This window comes from Rissa tridactyla, chromosome 8 (assembly GCF_028500815.1).
Source record: "Rissa tridactyla isolate bRisTri1 chromosome 8, bRisTri1.patW.cur.20221130, whole genome shotgun sequence".
In the NCBI taxonomy this organism is placed as follows: Eukaryota; Metazoa; Chordata; class Aves; order Charadriiformes; family Laridae; genus Rissa; species Rissa tridactyla.
Window position 1 is genome coordinate 19750191 of NC_071473.1, and position 19871 is coordinate 19770061.

Genomic DNA, 19871 nt, shown 5'->3' on the forward strand with positions numbered 1-19871 from the left:
TCCAAGAGACACCCTACTTATCACTCAAAGTCATTTACAGTTTGCGTGAATCAGACTGGCTAAATATGTTTTTGCCACCTCATTTCTTAAATGGATTGTTTTCTGCTTGTGGGAGCTCGGAATCCACCACCTCACTTTCTGTTAGTCCACCCACAACAAAAACCAGAGCACACTATTTGGACCTCATTAAAAATAGAATCAGTTCCCCCAGCTTACAGATGTGCACTATATAATGCCACCTCCGCTTTTTTTTTTTTTTACATTAAATTCAACTGAGTTTCATTTATTTATAATTCAAAAGAAGTCAATCAACCCATTTGCAAAGTGATACATAAGGTCAATAGGCAAAACCTGAGGTGTACAATGATGATGAGCCAAGGTCATTCCTTCACTCAATGCATTATATAAATAGGAAAATAAGATAAATTGAGGAGACTTTTATTACTTATCTGACTAACGCTGCTTTTTGTCAGACTGTTATTTCATCTGTAGACATAATTAAGCCAAAGTGGCTCCATTCTGCAGCTCTTCCAATAACGATGGCATCTGAGTCCCAAGAGGAGGGCTGATAAGCGAGATGTGCCAGCAGCCCTAGAGAAACGCTCTGCTTTACTAGGAAATTTTAACGCTGGCTCACAAGCCACCAGAAACACCCATCGCACCACTGCAGCATATCACCCAGCAAGCCTGGTGACAGACTTTCATTTTTGACTGTCATTAGTACAGCCAAAGCCACCACGCCACGATTGTCTAACTGAAAATGCTGGATTTTCCCCCAGACCACCCCCAGACTCTTCTGTTTTCCTACAGGTCATCATCTCTGCCGAGTCCAGAAAAAGGTCTAGGACTTCTTAAAAGATCTTCTTAAAGGCTTGCAGATTTAATGCCACATGGACCAGCGACTGCTGGGAAGGAGAGGAGAGCACAGGGCTGGAATAAGAAAATAGAGAATACACATCAAATATTTAACTTGCTGAGATTTTGCTGTGAAGTTGAGTAACCAGCTCTGAAAGGCTGGCCGCGCTGCATGGCATTCAAGAGGATCCTGGGGAGAAGGCGATGCAGGTCTCCGCCAGCAGCTGGCAAATCCATAACTGATAAATGTAAAGGCATGCTGTGATTATAAAACAGGCAAACACCGTCAGGAGGATGAAGCAAACTCTGTTTCTCTTGGGGCAGCCCTGAGAATACCTCCCCACCAGTGTGACCGACTTCACTGACAAATTGCGAAGAATATGTAATCCAAGTGTTGTGGTAATCATTAGACACATTAGAATGGGTCAATGTGTTGCAAATAATTTTTTTCTTCCCTTTTGCAACAGGAAAACATTAAGAATGAATTTCCAGTGAAGCCTCTCAGCAGCAAGGACTCCGAGACTCATGGCTAAGCAGAGGTGGGTAAATTTAGTTTTAAACCTTTATCACCAGTTCAGACAACGCTGTGGATGCCAGCAAGAACAGCACAGTCAACTGTGAATTGAGAGAACTTAAACTATGCACGAGAGCTCAGTCCCCTCCCTGGTGGTCCCTTACTGGCCAGGGCGTCCCCTCCTCTGAGACCCACTTGTGGGGCTGGCAGAGCCTGGCTGGGTATCACTCAGGCTCCCCAGCCTGTCACGGTCCCTTGGCGCATCTTTGGGGATGTGCAGGGAAGGTTTTTAATCACGTAAGTGAGCAGTCAGTTTACTTGTGTGCGCACAAGACGCAAGCTGCTGAAAGGTCCCTGCCTCTCCCTCCAAAGGGCTTGTGCAAACCTTCCAGCTGGACTAAAAGAGGAAAACCCAATCAATTAATCTGTGCAAAACCCAGTACAGTGACTGCACCTCTGCCTGTACAACAGACCTCAGAACTGGAGCCCTTCTGTGCTCTAGTTCAGCTGCAAGCCCTTAGCGCAGAAATTAATTTATCCCAAATGCCAGCAACAACCGAGCAGTACCCAAAGATGACTGTTTATTCTACCAAGTCCCTGGGCGCCACAGATGCCCTAGACCTCCCTAGGCCCGGCCTTGGCAGCCCTCTCCAGTGCCCAGCCTTGGTGGGGTACTGGGAGCTATATACAGGGCCAAGGGGGACAGAGCTACTCCCGCAGAGCTCCACAGCACGTTCCTGCAACACAGCCAGCGCCAAACAAACTCACCGGCAACTCCACAGACTCAGACCAAAGTGGGCACTGCCCTCCTGGGACTCATTTTCTGGCTGAACCGTATTCCACAAGAAGAGAACAGTTATTACCCCCCATCGCCGTGTTCACATGCTCCCTCTCATTGCATCCCATATCCCGCACCTTTTAGTTTAAGAATGGTGTTACGGTTCGAAAAACCCATAACAATTTATTGTTGTTTAGACAATACCTACCACCTGATGACCCCTCCCCACCTGGGAAGGGGAATCAGGGAAAACAAGGAAACACGAGGTTGAAATATAAATAGATTTTATAGGATAAGACTAAATAATTAACAATACTAAAGAACCAGTATTGATCCTGATACTAATATAAGATATACAAGAATTATACTCAGCCCATTCCATCAGCAGAAGCCGTGCACTCCCAGACAGGGATAGCCAATGTGGGACCCTGCAAGCACTGTGGATTCAGGAGGAAGGGAAGGGCTCAGGGTTTCGGCACCGGGGCAAGGAGTCCTCAGAATCACAGTCACCAAGGGAGAGAGAGAGAGAACCCCTCAGCAAACTTTCTAATTTATATTGAATGTGACATTCATGGTATGAAATAATCCTGTTGGCCAGCCTGGGTCAAGTGCCTGGGTCTCGCTCCTCCTCATCCCTGCACCTGATAAGGCTTGAAAACACTGAGACCTTGAATCCCACAGATCAGAGCTGGCTATAAAGGAAATATTTTCACAAATTCAGACACTAGAGTCTTCTAAAAGTGCAGTTTTCCCAAGCATTAGGAGAGAAGTTAACCCTGTGTTGCTCAAACCAAGCCAAACAGTTTATGGTGAGATGGTGATCAAATGTCAACCTACAGCTCCTGAGTCCAGCAGCCAAGGTGCTCCACGAAGTGGAATATGAAGCCAGGACGCATTATGAGTGCAGTTCAAAATGCCTGATTTTGGGGTTTTTTTTTATGCCTTCACCAGCCTGTGAGTAAAAGGGCAGCCAGGCCTGAAGACTCATATCAGAATTGTTCACTTGTGGGCAACAGTTGACAGAGAAAGAGTTGTCATTTCATTTCCAGTCAAACGAGGCAGATGGGGATGGAATTTACAGCCGGCCAGGAGCCGCCAGCTGTTGAATGCACGTTCAAGGCAAACAGGTTTTGCACCGAAAAATGTACTAGTGCAACACCCAAAGCTGTTCCTCGGCAGGAGGCAGCTGCTGGGGTCAGCACCCAACCAACGCAGGCACTAAAGACACAGGTATCAAGATCCTCCCATTCACGTAATTTAAAGAACAGGCAGAAGCATCTGTACATAGAAGACGCTACTAATGCGTTACCTTCCACTGCAGCTCCTATTAGAGGAATAGTTATTTTCTCCATCATCTGTAAGTGATACTAAATCGCTCATAAAAAACGCGGTAGGAGCACATAAACACTAGCTGATGAAAAAAGTGAATTCAAGCTATTCAAATAACAACTGGTGAAGTCACCCGACCTTAAAAAGTGTGTACAACAGCACATTAACGGCAGCAATTTAGCGAGTCAGCTCAGAGCTGTAAGCCACGGAAAAAATCCCTTCCAAACAACACATGAGCTCATCAGTTCGAGTCATGCATTCAATTACCTACTCTTCAGATAGACAAACAACAAATTATCTCCATCAACTACAGGGGTCAACAAAACAGATACTTTAAATCAAAGGTGGATTCACCGCAGGTCCATGTCTTTTGGTGTTAGCATTTACCTCGGTGGTGTAACTTCTTTGTTTTGAGGGTGATAAAAGTTCCTGAACAGCATCGCCACAAAACACCCCCTGCTCCTGCCTGCAGAGCTGGAGCCGAGGATGAGAAATCACATGCTTTTCCCTCCGTGCTGTAGCTGAGCCTTAGGAACAGGGACAAGAGGCCTCGGTTCTTGCTGGGCATGCAGGAGACCAGTGCTGCTGCTGCACGGTGCTGGCCCGGGGACAGGCGTAGACGTCAGCCATGTGCTCCAGCCTTCATCATCTCCAGCTCATCAAACACAAAATCCACTCGTGCTGCACAACTTGATGGGAGGTACCGAGGAGCTTCAGATTATTATCGGATGAGTCTGAGCTGCCTTGAGCCGAGGGGTTCAGCCCCACGTGCGGGGCCAGGAGCCCACCTCCCCAAGCGAAGCTCAGCACGTCCCACCAGCTCCTGCCAACTCCAGCTCTGCGTGATACCTCCAACAGCCTGCCAAGCACCTCGTGAAGACACAGGCAGAAAGAGAGGGAAAACAAATGCCTTTTGGTTATTTGAAGGTACCCAAATTTGTAGATTTTTCTCCCAAAAAAAACATACTCCATCTTCCACTCACGTCTGCCTCATGTCAGCTGAGAGTGCTTTCTGGAAGCCTTTCACAAAAAGGCTGCTTGCATCAGGTTGTTCCCAGGCATCTTCACCCACAGCTGAGGGCTTGTAGGTGGGGATCTTGGACAAATAATTGCTTGTTTGGTTTTGTAACCAGCCGAAAGCAAAACACTAATTTGGAGACCTCTAGGAAGCCCAGATTTGCAGAAGACTTCACTTGCCCACTGCCTGCTCCGCACCCCAGCAGCATTTCAGCAGCTACGTGGTCCTCACACAGAGGAATTCTGTTCTGGGCTCAGTTAAGGATGATGACAGCATCTGAAAACAGCACTTGAAGCCAGAAGCAAATCTGTTCCTAAAGCTCGAACAATTTCACTGGACACCCGGGAAGCCACAGAAACAGTCAAAAGTCAGTCCAGAATTGGGGATGTTAAGTGGATTTGTGCTTTAGAAGAAAATCAAGAATGATTTTATGCACAGAAGCAACACCAAACAAAAGAGTTTCTTCATGCTTTGCAGTTCAGTTCTCCATAAAAACTATACAGCTGCATGCAGAAACAAAGACAGCCTATGAGGAAAATCACAGGGCACCATAACAAACTCCATTGTTGCTGGATTACCATATAAAAACCAAGACACACTTGGAGACAGAGAAAAAAAAACCCAACCCTCAAAAAAATCCAATTACTTGTCCAAAATCCCTTCAATATCTTGGCCTTGCCGAGGTGAACCATCCATATTTACGCTTCTGAACAAGATGCAGGTTAATATGTAGGAATTCACAGAATCACAGAATGGTTTGGGTTGGAAGGGATCCTAAAGCCCACCCAGTGCCACCCCCTGCCCTGGGCAGGGACACCTCCCGCCAGACCAGGTTGCTCCAAGCCCCCTCCAACCTGGCCTTGAACACCTCCAGGGCTGGGGCAGCCACAGCTTCTCTGGGCAATCTGGGCCAGGGGCTCACCACCCTCACAGCCAAGAATTTCCTCTTGATATCTGATTTAAATCTCCCCTCTTCCAGTTTAAAACCATTCCCCCTCGTCCCATGGCTGCCCTCCCTGATCCAGAGTCCCTCCCCAGCTTTCCTGGAGCCCCTTTAGGTACTGGAAGAGGCTCGAAGGTCTCCCCAGAGCCTTCTCTTCTCCAGGCTGATTCCCCCCAGCTCTCTCAGCCTGTCCTCACCAGCAGAGGGGCTCCAGCCCTCCCAGCATCTCCGGGGCCTCCTCTGGCCCTGCTCCAACAGCTCCGTGTCCTTCTGCTGTTGGTGCCCCAGAGCTGGAGGCAGCACTGCAGGGGGGTCTCACAGAGCGGAGCAGAGGGGTAGAATCCCCCCGCCTCGCCCTGCTGCCCACACTGCTGGGGATGCAGCCCAGGCTGTGGGGGGGTTCTGGGCTGCCAGCGCATGTTGCCAGTGAATGTTGAGCTTCTCATCAATTGTCAGCATCAGACCTTGGTGGCATCACCACCGGGCTGAGGCACGCACCACTGTGTGTGGGAAGCCTAGTCCTGGTGCACACCGGGCCCTTGCGTACGGCTGCAGTCCTACTTGGGGATCCTGCAGAGCCTCCGGATGCACACAGCAGCAGTCTCTGATCGGTGGGACGCCCACCCGCAGCCCCACTGCCATCCACACCCCACGGCTCAACGCCAGTTGGCATCTCCAGGTTTTGCCATTTCAAGGGTCACACTGCAACACAGAGGCAGCCAGTAACAATGGATCTGTCTCCAGACTGACGCTGTACACCCAAAAAGAAGGGTACAGCATTTCAGCTGGGCATAGAGGGGCAAAGCACCACGTGCCTGCCAAGCACGGGACTTACAAAGCTCCCGCAGCAGTGACAGAGAGACCACTCACCATGAATTTCATTGCCACCTGAATCTGGTCTTGCTGCATCACGTGCCCCACGCCGGAAGCATCAGGATGGCCACTAACACTGCTTTCACCTTTCAGTGTGCCGTTTCCAGCGATAACAAAAAATCTCCAGGGACCCGATCTACAACTCATTGCTGTGTGCGCTCAGCCCGGGCACTCCTGGCCCATGAAGGACCAGCTGGCCCTGCCAGCAGTGCAGGCACCCCTCTACCCGCCCATACGAAGCCTGTCGCCTCGCAGTGGCTCCACAGCGGCTCTCAACAGCCCAAAATCGTGTTTTCAAACTTTCTGTTCTCAGCCCAAGTTGGAGCCTCTGAAGTCCTCTCCTCCTCCTCACCTACAGCTGTTGCAGGACAAAGATCTCACCCCAGCTACTCCGGCAGCAACTCTGAAGCACAATTTTTGCTGCTACCAGGAGAAAGCCAGCATTTTGCCTTTTTAAAATAGAAAAAAAAAGCCTTGAATTTTAACCTTGCAATACAGATGACACCTACAAGGACATGAGCACGTCTCAACCTAAGGAGGCATTTCACAGCACCATGTCCCGTACAGGTTTTACTATCAAGTTACTTAAGCAGTTTGGCAACATAAGAAAAATAGCAGCTCTTGGGACAAGAGATGATTTCAGGTTAAGTAAACAGGACAGGCAAATAGTGGACTTTTTTGGTTTTGTTTGTTTGGTTTTTTTTTTTAAATCTAGTTAGGTCTCCTGTCCACTTGGCCCCCAGCCTGCTGCTGCTAAAACTGGTACAGAAGGAAACAGAAGACAGGGTGATTTCTGGGTACATGACCGGGAGGGTGTCCAGAGAGCAATCATTTGCAAAGACAGGAAAGTGGTACGACAGAACCCCCAAATGGGCCTGGGAACTCAGAAGCTGGGCTGAAATATAAGGTAAAATGGCACCTCTAAAAAGAATTTTTTTAAAAATCTGCATTTTCTTTAGGAGATTATTCCAGAGATGCATAGCACTTTCTATTAAACTGCCAGTTAGGTACAGCCATTCAGTGTCCCCTTCTGCCTGTCTCCTCCTTAACCACTGACTGTTTAATTAGCAAATATTTTGAATTGGATGAGGATTTTTGTCCCAATTCAATGCCTGATATTGAAATGGCTGCAGCACTGCACAGCACATACAGGCCACTAATCACTTCAGGGTTACATTTATAGGAGAGCAGGTGTCAAAGTTTTAAAATGATATAATATTGTCTGGTTTCCCAATGGGGTGATGGAAATGAGATACAGAGGATGTAGAAAAGAGGAAGAAAATCTAAAAAGCTATGGCTATGTAAAAAAAGCTCTCAGCAAACAGAAGCCCTATAGGAACAAACAATCTCTGAGCTGATGTTGCAACCGTACTATTACTACAACTTTTGCAGAAACAACCAGAGAGCTCTTTGATGGGGGGCCCTGAGCCACGATTGTCTCCGCCCCAGGGAAATTTCCCTTTCAGGTGAGTCCCAACTCACAGCAAAGTGTTTAGCAAAATAGAGACGAAGGTTTTCACATTGGAGCTCCCTTCCTCCTCCTCTGCCTGCAATCAAATAGAAACCGGTGTGACATAATGCTGCTGTATCACCGCTCCTTTCGGCTGAGCCTGGGCTGCCGGAGGAAGGCGAGGGGTAAAGGGGAAGAAAATGTGATTTTAGAAAGCAAGGTTATAAAACCTCAGCTCCGAAAGCTAAGCTCGCAGCGTAGCTATTTTCAAGTGCAAGGGAAAGATGCTCTGCTCTTCTGAGAGAGGGAGGCCACCGGAGGAAAACATGCCAGGGAACAGCTGGAAACAAAAGCTGAAGGAGACGGAGTGGAGGAGGAGGAGACATTTTCCATGGGCTTTCCTATGCGGCTTATATACCAAAACAACCAAACAAAAAAACCCCGCACACCAACAGAAGCGGACAATGCCATCACGGGATCTGGAGAGAGCAAAAAATACAGAGAAACTTTTAATCCCGGTTATTAGACGAACATTCCACCCCTTTCAGATTTACACTGCTCTGTTCGCATCACCTTTGTGCGCTTAAGGGTCAGAAACATACTCACAGCCATGTAAAAGCAAAGCTTTTATCTAGGGGGATTACAGGTGGCGGGAACTGCTCAGTGCAATCGAGAACTTTGCAGAATAACTCCCCAGCTTTAGAAAAACACAACAAAACCAAAACCCCCCTGAAACAACCCTCCTGCAGTGCTATGCATCCTTAATCCTGACTTGAAAGACAGCTGAAGATATCAAAACCTGCCAGGCACTCAGTTTGGGGTTTGGTTTTTGTTTTCAAGGGTTTTTTTTTTTTGTTTGTTTGCTATGTTTTGGGGTTGGTTTCATTTTAAGTTTAAGCCACAGCTCATTAGCCCCACATCAAGGAGAGAGGGAGGTTCAACACTGTATGTTTGGAAATATTTTTTGCACAAAAGATAAGTAGCAAAGGCTGGAGAAATACGAGATACTGGAGTTGTTCCTCAGCCAAAGCTTGGTCCAATGAGATCAGTTTTGCGTCCCCAATGACAGGGAAGTGAACGTCCCTGAAGGACACTAATGCAAGTGCTGGCAGACAGGGGGAATTGCTGCAACAACCACTCTCCACTCTGCAAGCCACTGAAAGAGATTTCTAGCAGAATGCCCGGTAGGGTCCAGCTGAAGCATTCCCCACAGAACAATTCTGCGGCCACTACAGGACACGATGGCAAGGCTGCGCTTAGAAGGTTTTGCCTCAATCCCCCTCACATCAGAGCGCTAAAACCTCAAAATAAAAACATTATTCCAATTAATACAGTCATGCCAGCAAACAAACAGCAGTTTCCAGTGGCATGCAGCATCCAGAACAGCAGGCCACCCCCACCGGACGGCTCCGGTCTACCACTGACAGGGACAACGCTGCTCTGGAAGGCAGCAGGAAACCGGCCAGGTGAGGAAGAGGAGGAGCAGGAGGCAGAAGCAGGGAAGCAGCACCAGGATCAAGGCTTCCCTCCCGCTGATGCCAAAGAGAGCCCTGACACACTGCAGCAAGACCAGGATGAGCACTCAGCTGCAATCTCAAGCCCCTGCTCAACATCTGTAGCTCTCGTGGCTATGCCCAGAAGGTGCCACCACATTGGTGCTGTGCCCGCCTGAGGTTTTACCGCACGCAGGTACACCCAGCAACTGGTTCTTGTGTGCTCAAGAAGGGAAGGTTAGATGCTGTCAGGCATTGACAGAGGTCCTGTCCTTGCAGAAGCTGCAGAAGTTTCAAGCAGAACTGCTCGGCTGCAGGCTTTGTTTAGGCAAAAAGCAAATAAGCGATGGCAAACTTTGCAGCTGTGTGGCAGGACCTCCAGCCAAACATGGCAGCAAAAACACAGGCTGCGGATGAGACGCAAGAGACCATCTCCCCAGTCAGTCCTGGAAAAGTGACAGGCAAGGAGCAGATGCATCGAGGAGCATCCCCTCACATGTCCTCCATGTCGCACGGAAGATGAGGAAATCCACCCCTGCGTACACTGGTTGTGGTACAGGTCATCTCCTGGTTGGCAAGTAACTAACTTGAAGGCTGCCATGCAGCAAAGCAGAGCAGTTTTACAGGGGATGTTTCTAGATTCATGCTGGTGACTAAGGGGAGTAATTGCTGTAGAGAAAGCCTTGAAAGGGACAGCTTAGGGACTTCCAAATTTAGACAGCTGCACAAAAACAACCAGAGGGAAAAGACATCTAAAGATGCACGTCACTCAAATAAACAGCCTGGTAATTAATCAGCAGTGGTGAGGTCCCTGGGCAAACAACACTGCCTGGGGGGGTCCTCACCAGTGGTCACTCTTCCCCCCCCGCCAGGGAAAGGGCACAGAGCTACATTGCCCCAGACCTTGCTCCCTGCACAGACACCAAGCCGTGGAGGGCTAACCTCCCTGCCCAAAAGCTGAGTTCCTTGGACTTCTGCTACGGGGGAAGAGCTCTCAGGAAAGATCCAGTTTTCATCTGAACCATAAAACCTATCGGTAGCTATTGCAGCTGAGCACTTAAGTTGCCTTTTTCCTAAAATTTCCTTGGGTCTTTGGATAGCAATGGGGTAACAGAGCACCTAAGCAAGACACTCAAATAAAGGCTCTAAGCCTCAGCTAAGGGATGGGGTAGAAACAAGGCACTGGGACTCACTGCATTAGGGCTTATCCCAGCACCATCCCTGCAGCAGGGCAACGCTTTCAGTTCAGCTTTCACCTGCTCTTTGAAAGGAGATCAGAGTGCGGACATGAGGCTTCCTCATCATCACTTGCTTAATACAAGCTGAGGACAGGGGGGGAAAAAAAAAATTAAAAAAAAAAATCCATCTCCCTTCCAATCAAAGCCATCTGCTCAGAAACACGCTCTACTCTTTCCCTAACACGCGTTTTTCCTTTCCTATGGGAACAGCAGCAGGTGAGGGGGAATGCCCTGCCTCAGAAAAAGCCCTCCATCACGCGAGAATGGAGCACACCACGTTCACGTCTGCATGGTGAGACCTGCCCCAGCCCTATTTCTGGCGCACACAGGGCACCATCTCACCTGGCAGTGATGGCACCCATGCAAGGAGCCCTCCCCTGACTCACCTGCTGTTGATACAGCCCTGGCTTCTGCAGCAAGCCAACAAACCAGCTAGGTGAGATCATTTCAGCACAAGCACATGAATAACTAGATATTAGAGAGTGATGTATGACACAGTAGTGACAAAGCCCCTGGCTCCTTCAGGTGAGGAACAGCCTTGTTTTCCTTTCACAGGTCACATACAACGCCCTTACGTTCACACGCAGCTCCACCACATCTTGTCCAAAATCACCCTGCGACCAGACACGTTTCTCTCCCACTTCAATATTTGGGGAAGGATAAGGATAGACCCCAAGTGGGCAATTTAAGCACTGAACGGATGAGTGATCTGTGTAGTTGAGTTGTATCCATGAGTAAGGCACACAGTTTTGTTCTGAGTCAGCCCTACCACCACGGCTCACAGCACCAGGGCCAGAGCAGCCCTCCCTTGTAGCTCGGGAGAAGGAAGGAGTGATAGAGGAGAGGGCATTCCAGGGAAAGACAGGATTTTCGGTTCCTGGGTGAGGTCCTCCAGGTGTTAGGAGTAGCAATGGGGCTCTGAGAATGGCACTCTGCCTCCACCAGTGCAGATCTGGGGAGTGGGGTGGGTGAAAGCTGGGAAGGAGGACAACACGGAAAGCCCAGAAGAACAAACCATAATGTTCTCCCAAAAGCCCAGATTTTCACCCAAATACTAGTAAGATGGCTTAATTTAGGACCTTTTGCAGCTGGCCAAGAGAAAGCAAAATCTAAGTCCAACTCAGTTACAAACCCTCCTGGGGTGGGAGGTGACAATATCCAGCCACAGGACATAAACAAACCCGTTCTTTGCATAGGGGGTGCTTCACCTGATGCTCCTGGAGACTGATACACTCCGGAACTTCAGCATGAACCTACTAAGAAACACACAGGTGACAACTGGATCTCGTATCACCCCTCAAAATGCCATTTTTATGTCACCAGAAGTTCTGTATCCAGTGCTTTTGCAGCTCGGGTGCAGCAACGGTCAGGGGCATCAGTCACGCCTCTTACCGCAAAGGCCAACAGCATCTAGGGAGTAACGACCACCAGATTAATTTCTAACAGCAATTTAAATAAAGGATATTGCTAAACACACAATAGGAACCACGGTGTCTAATTTTAAGACGTGCCTGATGCAGTATGAGGTGCCAAGTTATAAGGCTGTGTCGAGAAGCGATGCTTCTGCTCAGGGACCCTGAACAAGGATGGGAAGAAACAACTACGATGCTTTAAGACAGACACAGCTCATGCTGCATCCAGGGCTGACAGACACTGGACGCAAGCAAACAGAGGCCGCCTGCGGCTTACAGCTCACAATAGCGATGCTGATAGAAAGAGGGCTTGCTCGTCTCTTGGTTGCCCGCTATACCAACACCCAGGTGCCCACAGAGAAGAGAGGGATCCCTCAAACCCTTTTCTAGAGGTCAGGTGTACGGCAGAAGAGCAGCAGCAAAGATACAGAGCTTCGCTTTTAAAGGTACGCTGTCTCAGAGCTGAAAAGACAATCCATTTCACAGCGCGTTTCAAAAAACCTGTGTCAGAACAGTTGTAATTGGCCAACACAATAAAAGCAGCAGACCCCAATGAGACAGGGCACAACTGCTTCCCTCCCCACCAGAGGTTAGGGATCTGAGCTGGAGACGGGACGTCCCAGTCACAAGATCAACCTAAAGCATACTGGGTTTCACACCGGTAACAGCAAGTTCTGTTTTCTGGGCAGATCAAACAAGCAGTAGATGATACAATACTTGTTTCAAATTGGGATGTGGGGTCTGGGAGGGGAGGAGGAGGAGGAGAAGGACAACGCACTTAGAAATAAAAGATTTACAAAAAGGGCCTCTAGATAACACTCCACCGTTGCAGTTTTGGGACAGCGTCAGGCACATGTCCCAGAGGAGGCCAGGCAGTAGCTGTTCACAAAATCTACGTGTCTTCATGTCAGGGACCGTCTCCGTCAGGGCAGAGCGAAAGCCCGCTGGCGAAGAAGCGAGCCCTGTCAGTACACACATCCCACCCGCGCCGGAGACGGAGGGAGTTTGATTGCCAAGGCCGTCAGGAATATCAGCAGTATCAACTTCACTCACATTTCAAAGCTATTCCAGCTGATTATCCAAAAGGCGCGTAGCTTCACAGAAGCAACAGAAGCAAAGACTATCAGAGCATATATTACTGTGAAAAAGCAGTGTGTGACCTAATTCTCTAATTAGGAATGAGTTCAATTACCCACAGAAGATGAGGAAAGGTTCTGAAAATATTAGTTCACTGAGATTTCTTTTTCCAGAAAAAAAATGTTGTTTTTTTTTTGGTTATAAAATAGTGGGTACAGAGACAAAGCTTTTACAGCGACAGCCAAAGTCACCATTCTTTGGCTTTTATGTATGTGTCAAAGAACCCATCGCACACTCACTTTGCCAGCATACTTATTACTTCAATACAGCAGTCAAAACCATTTCTATCAGAACACAATTCCAACTTCAACGCCTCACTTAAAACAACCACCCCATTACACTCCTCATCCCTTTCTGCTCAGTAAACACTAACCCCAAGGAGCAGCTCTGCAGCTCCCAGGTGAGGCAGGTTCTTTGGAGACACAGACTCTCTTCAGGGAAGCTTAAAAGCGCCAAGCATCTCCTCGAAGGCAAACCGCACCAGCTCAGACAGACACCCAGGGAGATGAATGACACCACAACCTTCTAGTTCCAGAATTTGCTGCTCTCACTTCACAAGCAGCCTGACTTCTGAGTCACCACCTCCCTGTAAATCTCTGTGGAGCAGGTGCCTGCTTGCATCAGCCCCTACCAAACTGGTAGTAGTTCCGAGGACCAAGGACGTAGTCAGGAGCTGAGCCATGCCGCTCCTTTACACTCTAAATTCAGCTAGCATCAACACGGAGCATTGAGAAGCACCCGATTCCCTCAGACTCCTGCTTACAGGCAAAACCGAGCACCATCTGCTCCAGCCCTGGCTACAGCAATGATGCAGGGGCTGAACTGGCTTGCTTCTGCTGAGCCCTTGGGGACGTTATTTTGCATGGAGGCTGGGGGTAAAAGAATGACATATTGAAAACCACCCCAGAACCTGCACCCCGCCAGGCCGTGTTAGGTTTTAACTGCAGCGAGGGGATGCAGGAAATAGCATAGTGCTGCTCCTTGGCTCTTAATTATGGTCTTGTGACACTGTAGTTAATGGTCTGTCATGGGCTCCATTAGAAACCTTGATGTTTGCAGGAGGCAGACCAACCACAGTAGCCAGCTACTGAGCGAGAGCAGCTCAGGCCTGGAAACCGGGCTCCTGTTCTTTTGTTAGAGCCCCCGCTTCCTCCGGGCCACGGGAAGCCAGCTCAGCTCCAGGAGCAGGGTGCCGGGGCAGCGCTCCGCTCGGGAACGTCCAGCTGGGCTGGGGGACACAGGGCATCCAGTGACGGTGAAAGCAGGCACGGACCCCAAACCCTCCGTCAGACCCCGGCGGTTTTAGGTAACAACCACGGCCTTTCTGCTGCCAGCAGAGAAACGCACTCCTCTTCCACTTAATGAAAAAAAAAAAAAAAAGGGCAGAACAAGCCCTGCCTGCCCAAGGCTGGCCCCCACGGGCAGTGACCTCCCGCACAGGCACCGGGAAGCCTTGCCCCCCCGCCCCGAGTCCCCCTTACCGTTGCTGTAGGCGTAGGGGGACTCAGAGGCCCCGTCCTGCAGGCTCTCCAGGATCTCCCCCTTGCCCACGTCGCTGTCCCCCACCAGCAGGAACTTCAGGAGGTAATCGTAGCTCTTCACCGGGCTGCCCTGGGTGCCCATCCTCCCTCTCATCGGCGGTGGGGCCCGACCCGCATCCTCCGCCGGCCTGAGGGGGAGGGGGGCGCTGCGGCCCCGCCGCGGGGACACCCACCGCCGGGCTCACAGCCGGCCAGCCGCCTCGCCTCGCATCTTCCGCCGAGGGACGCGCCGAAGACCTGCGGCGGGAGGAGGATGAGGGGGAGGGAGGAGGATGAGGGGGAGGGGGGAGGGAGGAGGGAGAGCGGCCCGGCCCCACCGGCTCCTCAGCGCCCCCCGCCGCTGACAAAGCCCCGGCACCCGCCCGCACAATGCGCCGCAGCCCCGCCAGGCCCCGACCCGACCCGACCCGCCCCGCCCCGCCGGGCCTCCGCCCCGCCCCAGGCCGGGCTCACCCACCTCGCGGCCGGAGCTGAGCTGGGCCGGGCCGGGCCGGGCCGGGCCGGGCCGCGCCGCGCCGCCGCCGCCGGGGCCGAGCCTCCTCCTGGCGCCGCCGCGAAGCGCCCGACCGGGCCGGGGGAGAGGCGGCGCCGGGGCCCACTCCACCGCCGGGCACCGCCGCTCCCATAGGCTCAGCGGCGCGTCCGTCAAAGCTGGCCCCGCTCCGGCGCGCCCGGCTGCGGGGCGGGGCGGCGGTGGACTACAGGTCCCAGCGTGCCTTGCGCGGGGCGGCCGCGGCGGCGCGGGACGAGCCGGAGCGGAGCATGATGGGACAGCGAGTCTGGGGCAGGCGCGGAGGGGCCCGGCGTGGGGCTGGCTGGCGGGTGGCGGGCGTAGAGGCCGGGGGGCGGCCGGGAAGGGGGGGCATTTAGGATGGGGGGGCAATCCATGTGTGTGTGTGTGACATCCAGGGTTGGGGAGCACACAGAATTGGGAAGCATACAGGTGGGGGACCATCCATTTATGAGGGTGATCCAAGGTTGGGGGGCATCCAGGTGTGGGAGGCACCCAGGCAGGGGGGGCACCCAGCTGTGGGGTGGGAATCCAGCTGTGGGGGGCATCTAGGTGTGGGGGGCATCCAGGAAGGGGTTGCATATAGGATTGGGGGGCATCCAGGTATGGGGTGTACATCCAGGATTGGGAGCCATCCAGAACTGGGGGGCATCCATGTGCGTGGGCATCCAGGAAGGGGGGGTACCCAGCTATGGGGTGGGCATCCAGGTGTGGGGGACATCTAGGATTGGGGAGGACCCAGATGTGGGGTGGACACCCAGGATTGGGGGGTACCCAGAACTGGGGGGCATATAGGTAGGGGGGCAACCATTTATGGGGTGACCCAGTGGTGGGGGGCATCCAGGGGTAGGGTAGGGGGGGATAACCATGTATTGGGGAGTGCCCTGGTGTGGGTGATGGGATTGGGGGGCACACACACCCTGCTGTCCGTGAGGCAGGCCTGCGTAGGGCTGAGGCCTAGGGGGTGATGTCCAGCCTGTCCCCAGGGGGTGGTGACACAGCGGGGCCATGGGCGCCAGCCTGAGCCTTCACCCACCAAGGGCTGTGGCACCCAAAACCGTCCCTGCTGCTCCAGTGGCACCGTACCAGGACCCACCAGCTGCCCCCCAAAACCCATGGCACCGGGCTGGTGGTGGCCCCTGGGAGGTCCTGCTTCCAGCCCCGATCCCATGGGATTCCCATGGGAAGGGGTGGGTGCCCGCCTGGGGGAGGGCCCCTCCCCTCCCTGCTGGCGTCGGTGACAAATCCCTGCACCGCACAAAGCATCCTGGCTGATCTTTTTGAAGGCCAGTAATTGGGTTCCCAGCCTGGCTGCCTCCAATTAGTCCCATTCAAAACACGAGAGGTGCGTGTCCCCCAGAAAATCCAGGAGCAGAGGATGGATGGAGGGGGAGAAGTGGGAGAGCGGATGGATGGGTGGATGGATGGGTGGGTGGATGGAGGGGAGAGAGCAGAGGGATAGAGGGCAGTGGGTGAGCATCGCGAGGCACTGCTGGGTACGAGCCCATGCTCTGCCAGGAGCTGCTTTGTGCCATAGTGCAAACCGGTGGCACCACAGGTCCCAGGGCAAGGACACATCTGGGATGTGCAGGGACCTCATAGATGTCGGCGAGTTGTTCAGCTCTGCCCTTGAGCAACGGGCAGGGATGACGGTGGCCACGGGCATGTGGATAAACCTTATCACTGACTCCTCTGCCAAAGATCCCCAACAGTGGGGCTGGCAAAGGGGAGTCTGTAAAATGGGCTGATGTGGGGTGGACAGGGGCAGGGGGGACAGGCACATGGCAGCTGGCAAAGCCCAGGTGGCTCCATGTCATTGGCCACGCAGCCAGGGGGACCGGCCACCCTCGCAGGTGGTGGACTGGCAACGTGCAGCGCTGTGAACTGGGCAGTGATGAATGCATCAGTCCTCAGCTGGCTGAGAGACAAGGTTTGGGCACCGAGATGTCTCGTCTGAGCACCCCATGGGGTGGCAGGACCTTGCCGCCCCACGGCTCTGGTGACAAGGGACCCTCCTGTGCTCTGGCGAGTAGCATCTCTGCCCCTTGAGTGCTGCATGCAGGAGGGCAATGCCCTGACCCTGCCCAGCTGGGGGAATGCAGGTGGTGGAGCCCTTCCTTCTGTGCTCCTAGGGTGAGGAGCTACATGCTGCAAACTCTTTGGGGGGCTTTGTATCCCTAGCCAGGGGAATACAAAACACAGCCCCCGCCATCACCCTTCCTCCGGAACAGCCCTGCTCATCCAGCCTCTGAAACAGCAAAATGAAATAGCAGCTAAAACTAAAATGAAATAGCAGCTAACAGCAAAATGAAATAGCAGATGTCCTGCTGGCTCCATCTGGAGCTGCTGCCCCCAACTGCTTCCGACAGCATTCCCTGGGGAGCGGGGGCTCAGAGGGTAAAGCCTGCGGAGAAACTCTCGCCCCGGGAGAGAGCCCGGGATGGTGGAGCATGGGAAGTGGAGAGGGGAGAAAAGTCCAGGAGGAGAGAAAAGCCATTCCTCTCATTTTTGTCCACCAGTCCATGGGATCCAAAGTGGGGGGAGCAGTCAGGAGGAGGAGGATGGGCAGGAATATCCTTGATTTTGTTTCTCTTTTCTTAGCCTCTGCTTCGCAGTCCTGCCGCTCCTCCAGGGCCAGACCCAGATCCCTGGTTTATGGATCATTCAAGTGATTTCTCACCTCCTCGGTGGGATGGTGGAAACCGAACGAAAGTCCAGAGCGCTGTGAGCCATCATGGGAGAGGAGCCACGCAGGGAAGGCGGTGGGGTTGTTCCAGGGACTGAGGGCAGCAGCCTCTGTGTGGGGCAGAGGGTGATCCCGATGCAGAGGGGTGATCCCAGCAGAGGCTTGCTGTGGCGTGGGGACATTGTCACGGCCCTGCATCCAGCTGGACACCCAGCCGTCCGGGAGCAACAGCTGCTTCACCATCCCACAGCAGGGCACAAGCAGCCATGAGGGACCCTGGGTCGGAGCCTGAGCATCCTGGGAAGCTGCTCCTTCTCCATCCTCCAAGGACCAGCCCCCTGGGATTCTGCGGGTGCCAGTGCTGCGGTCATGGTCACACGCTGGCTCTGCGTGGCCTCAGGCAACCACCAACAACCAGTGGTGCCCAGGGCTGGCTTGGGCGATGGGTGGCACACTCAGAGGGCAGAGGCCGGGGTGCTGCTGGCTGGGCAGGAGGCTGCTGGTGTAAACTGCTAAGGGAGGGGAAGAGGGAGAAAAAGGAGAAGGAGGAGGAGGAAAAAGGAGAAAGAAAAAAAGGGCAAAGGGTAAGGAAAAGAAAAAGAAAAAGAAAAGAAAAGAGAAAAGAAAAGAAAAAAAGAAAAGAAAAGAAAAAAAGAAAAGAAAAGAAAAAAGAAAAGAAAAGGAAAAGAAAAGAAAAGAAAAAAGAAAAGAAAAGGAAAAGAAAAGGAAAAGAAAAGGAAAAGAAAAGGAAAAGAAAAGGAAAAGAAAAGGAAAAGAAAAGGAAAAGAAAAGGAAAAGAAAAGAGAAAAGGAGAAGAGAAGAGAAGGGAAGGGAAGGGAAGGGAAGGGAAAGGGAAGGGAAAGGGAAGGGAAAGGAGGAAAAGGAAGAAAAAGGAAAAGGAAAAGTGGGAAAGGGAAAAGGCAAGGGAAAAAGGGAAGTGGAAAAGGGAAAGGGAGAGGGAAAGGAGGAAAAAGAAGGAAAAGGGAAAGGGAGAGGGAAAGGAGGAAAAAGAAGGAAAGAAAAGGGAAAGGGAAGGGAGAAAGGAAAGGGAAAGGAGAAGGAAAAGGGAAAAGGAAAAGGAAAAGGAAAAGGAAAAGGAAAAGGAAAAGGAAAAGGAAAATTCAAGGGTGTGATGCTCTGCCATGGGAAGGCGAGGAGTGGCCACAAGGCACCGTCATTCCCAGGCACGGCTCCGGCTCCTGCTCTGGCTACCCTGTGCAAGGGCTGCAGAGGTTTGTCCCCTCTGTCCTGTCCCTGGCACCCGACAGCCATGTGTCGCCTCGGCCGGCTCACGGGGAGCGGAGCAGCCCCTCACCGAGTCACAGGGGAAAACCAAGCTGGAGGAGCATCACCTCAACCCTCTCCCTGCCCCGAGGTGAGACCCGCCGGATCAGTGCTCCTCCTCACAGGACCTTTGGGATTTGGCCTTGGCAGATCTCTCTCGGCTGGACGCGTGGCCCAACACCTTCCGTGTGTGGGAGCAGAGACCAAGGAACTGCCCGGCTGGGCCTCAAGATGAGCCAGGGCTCCAGCAGCCTCCTGCCCTTACCCCGCTGTGGTGGCAGGTGCTGCTGCAGGTGCTGATCAAAAGGTTTAATTAATGAAAAATTCCACACCTGTCAGCAGAATAAAGATCTCCATCCCTAAACTCTCAGACACAAGCATGCGCAAGACGCAGAGCCTCTCTGGTCCCAGCTGTGCTTGGACCTGCCAACACAGGCCCTGCCGCCATTGCCATTGCTGTCGGGTGCTTCTGGATGCAGGAACGGTGCCAGGAGGAGCACGGAGCAACACGGGGTACGGAGCTGGGGTAAGAGCCTGTCTGTGCTGCAGTAGGAAGGGAGTCACCTTCGAGTGGTGTCAATGGTGACATTTTAAAACAAACAGTGTGTGGCTGCTACGGGAGCACTTTGCTCCCGCTTAACACTTGGTGGCTTACGTCAACGCAAAGAGAAAATGTATCAGTGCTTTTCAATCAGCACGACAAACTTCCTCATCAAACTCCACACACAAACACACACGCACACGCACACTTCTAATTAAACGGGAAATGTTTCATCACTTTCCTTAAATACTTTATTTAAAAACTGAAA

The 19871-nt window shown here is 52.2% G+C and overlaps 1 protein-coding gene across 2 annotated transcripts in view; it reads right to left on the bottom strand.

Annotated features, from left to right (window-relative positions):
* The window catches only part of RAB40C (RAB40C, member RAS oncogene family), a 38880-nt gene extending 23797 nt beyond the window's left edge, over positions 1-15083 (bottom strand). The window contains exons 1-2 of one of the 2 annotated variants that reach the window (XM_054212290.1): positions 15039-15083; positions 14522-14818 (exon numbers count right to left, since the gene is read on the bottom strand). In XM_054212290.1, coding sequence (XP_054068265.1) covers positions 14522-14675 — 154 coding nt within the window. In that variant the 5' untranslated portion in view covers positions 14676-14818; positions 15039-15083. Of the gene's footprint in view, positions 1-14521; positions 14863-15038 lie in introns of those variants that run through there. The other variant, XM_054212289.1, reaches the window with a different exon arrangement.
* Positions 15084-19871: the final 4788 nt, after the last annotated feature.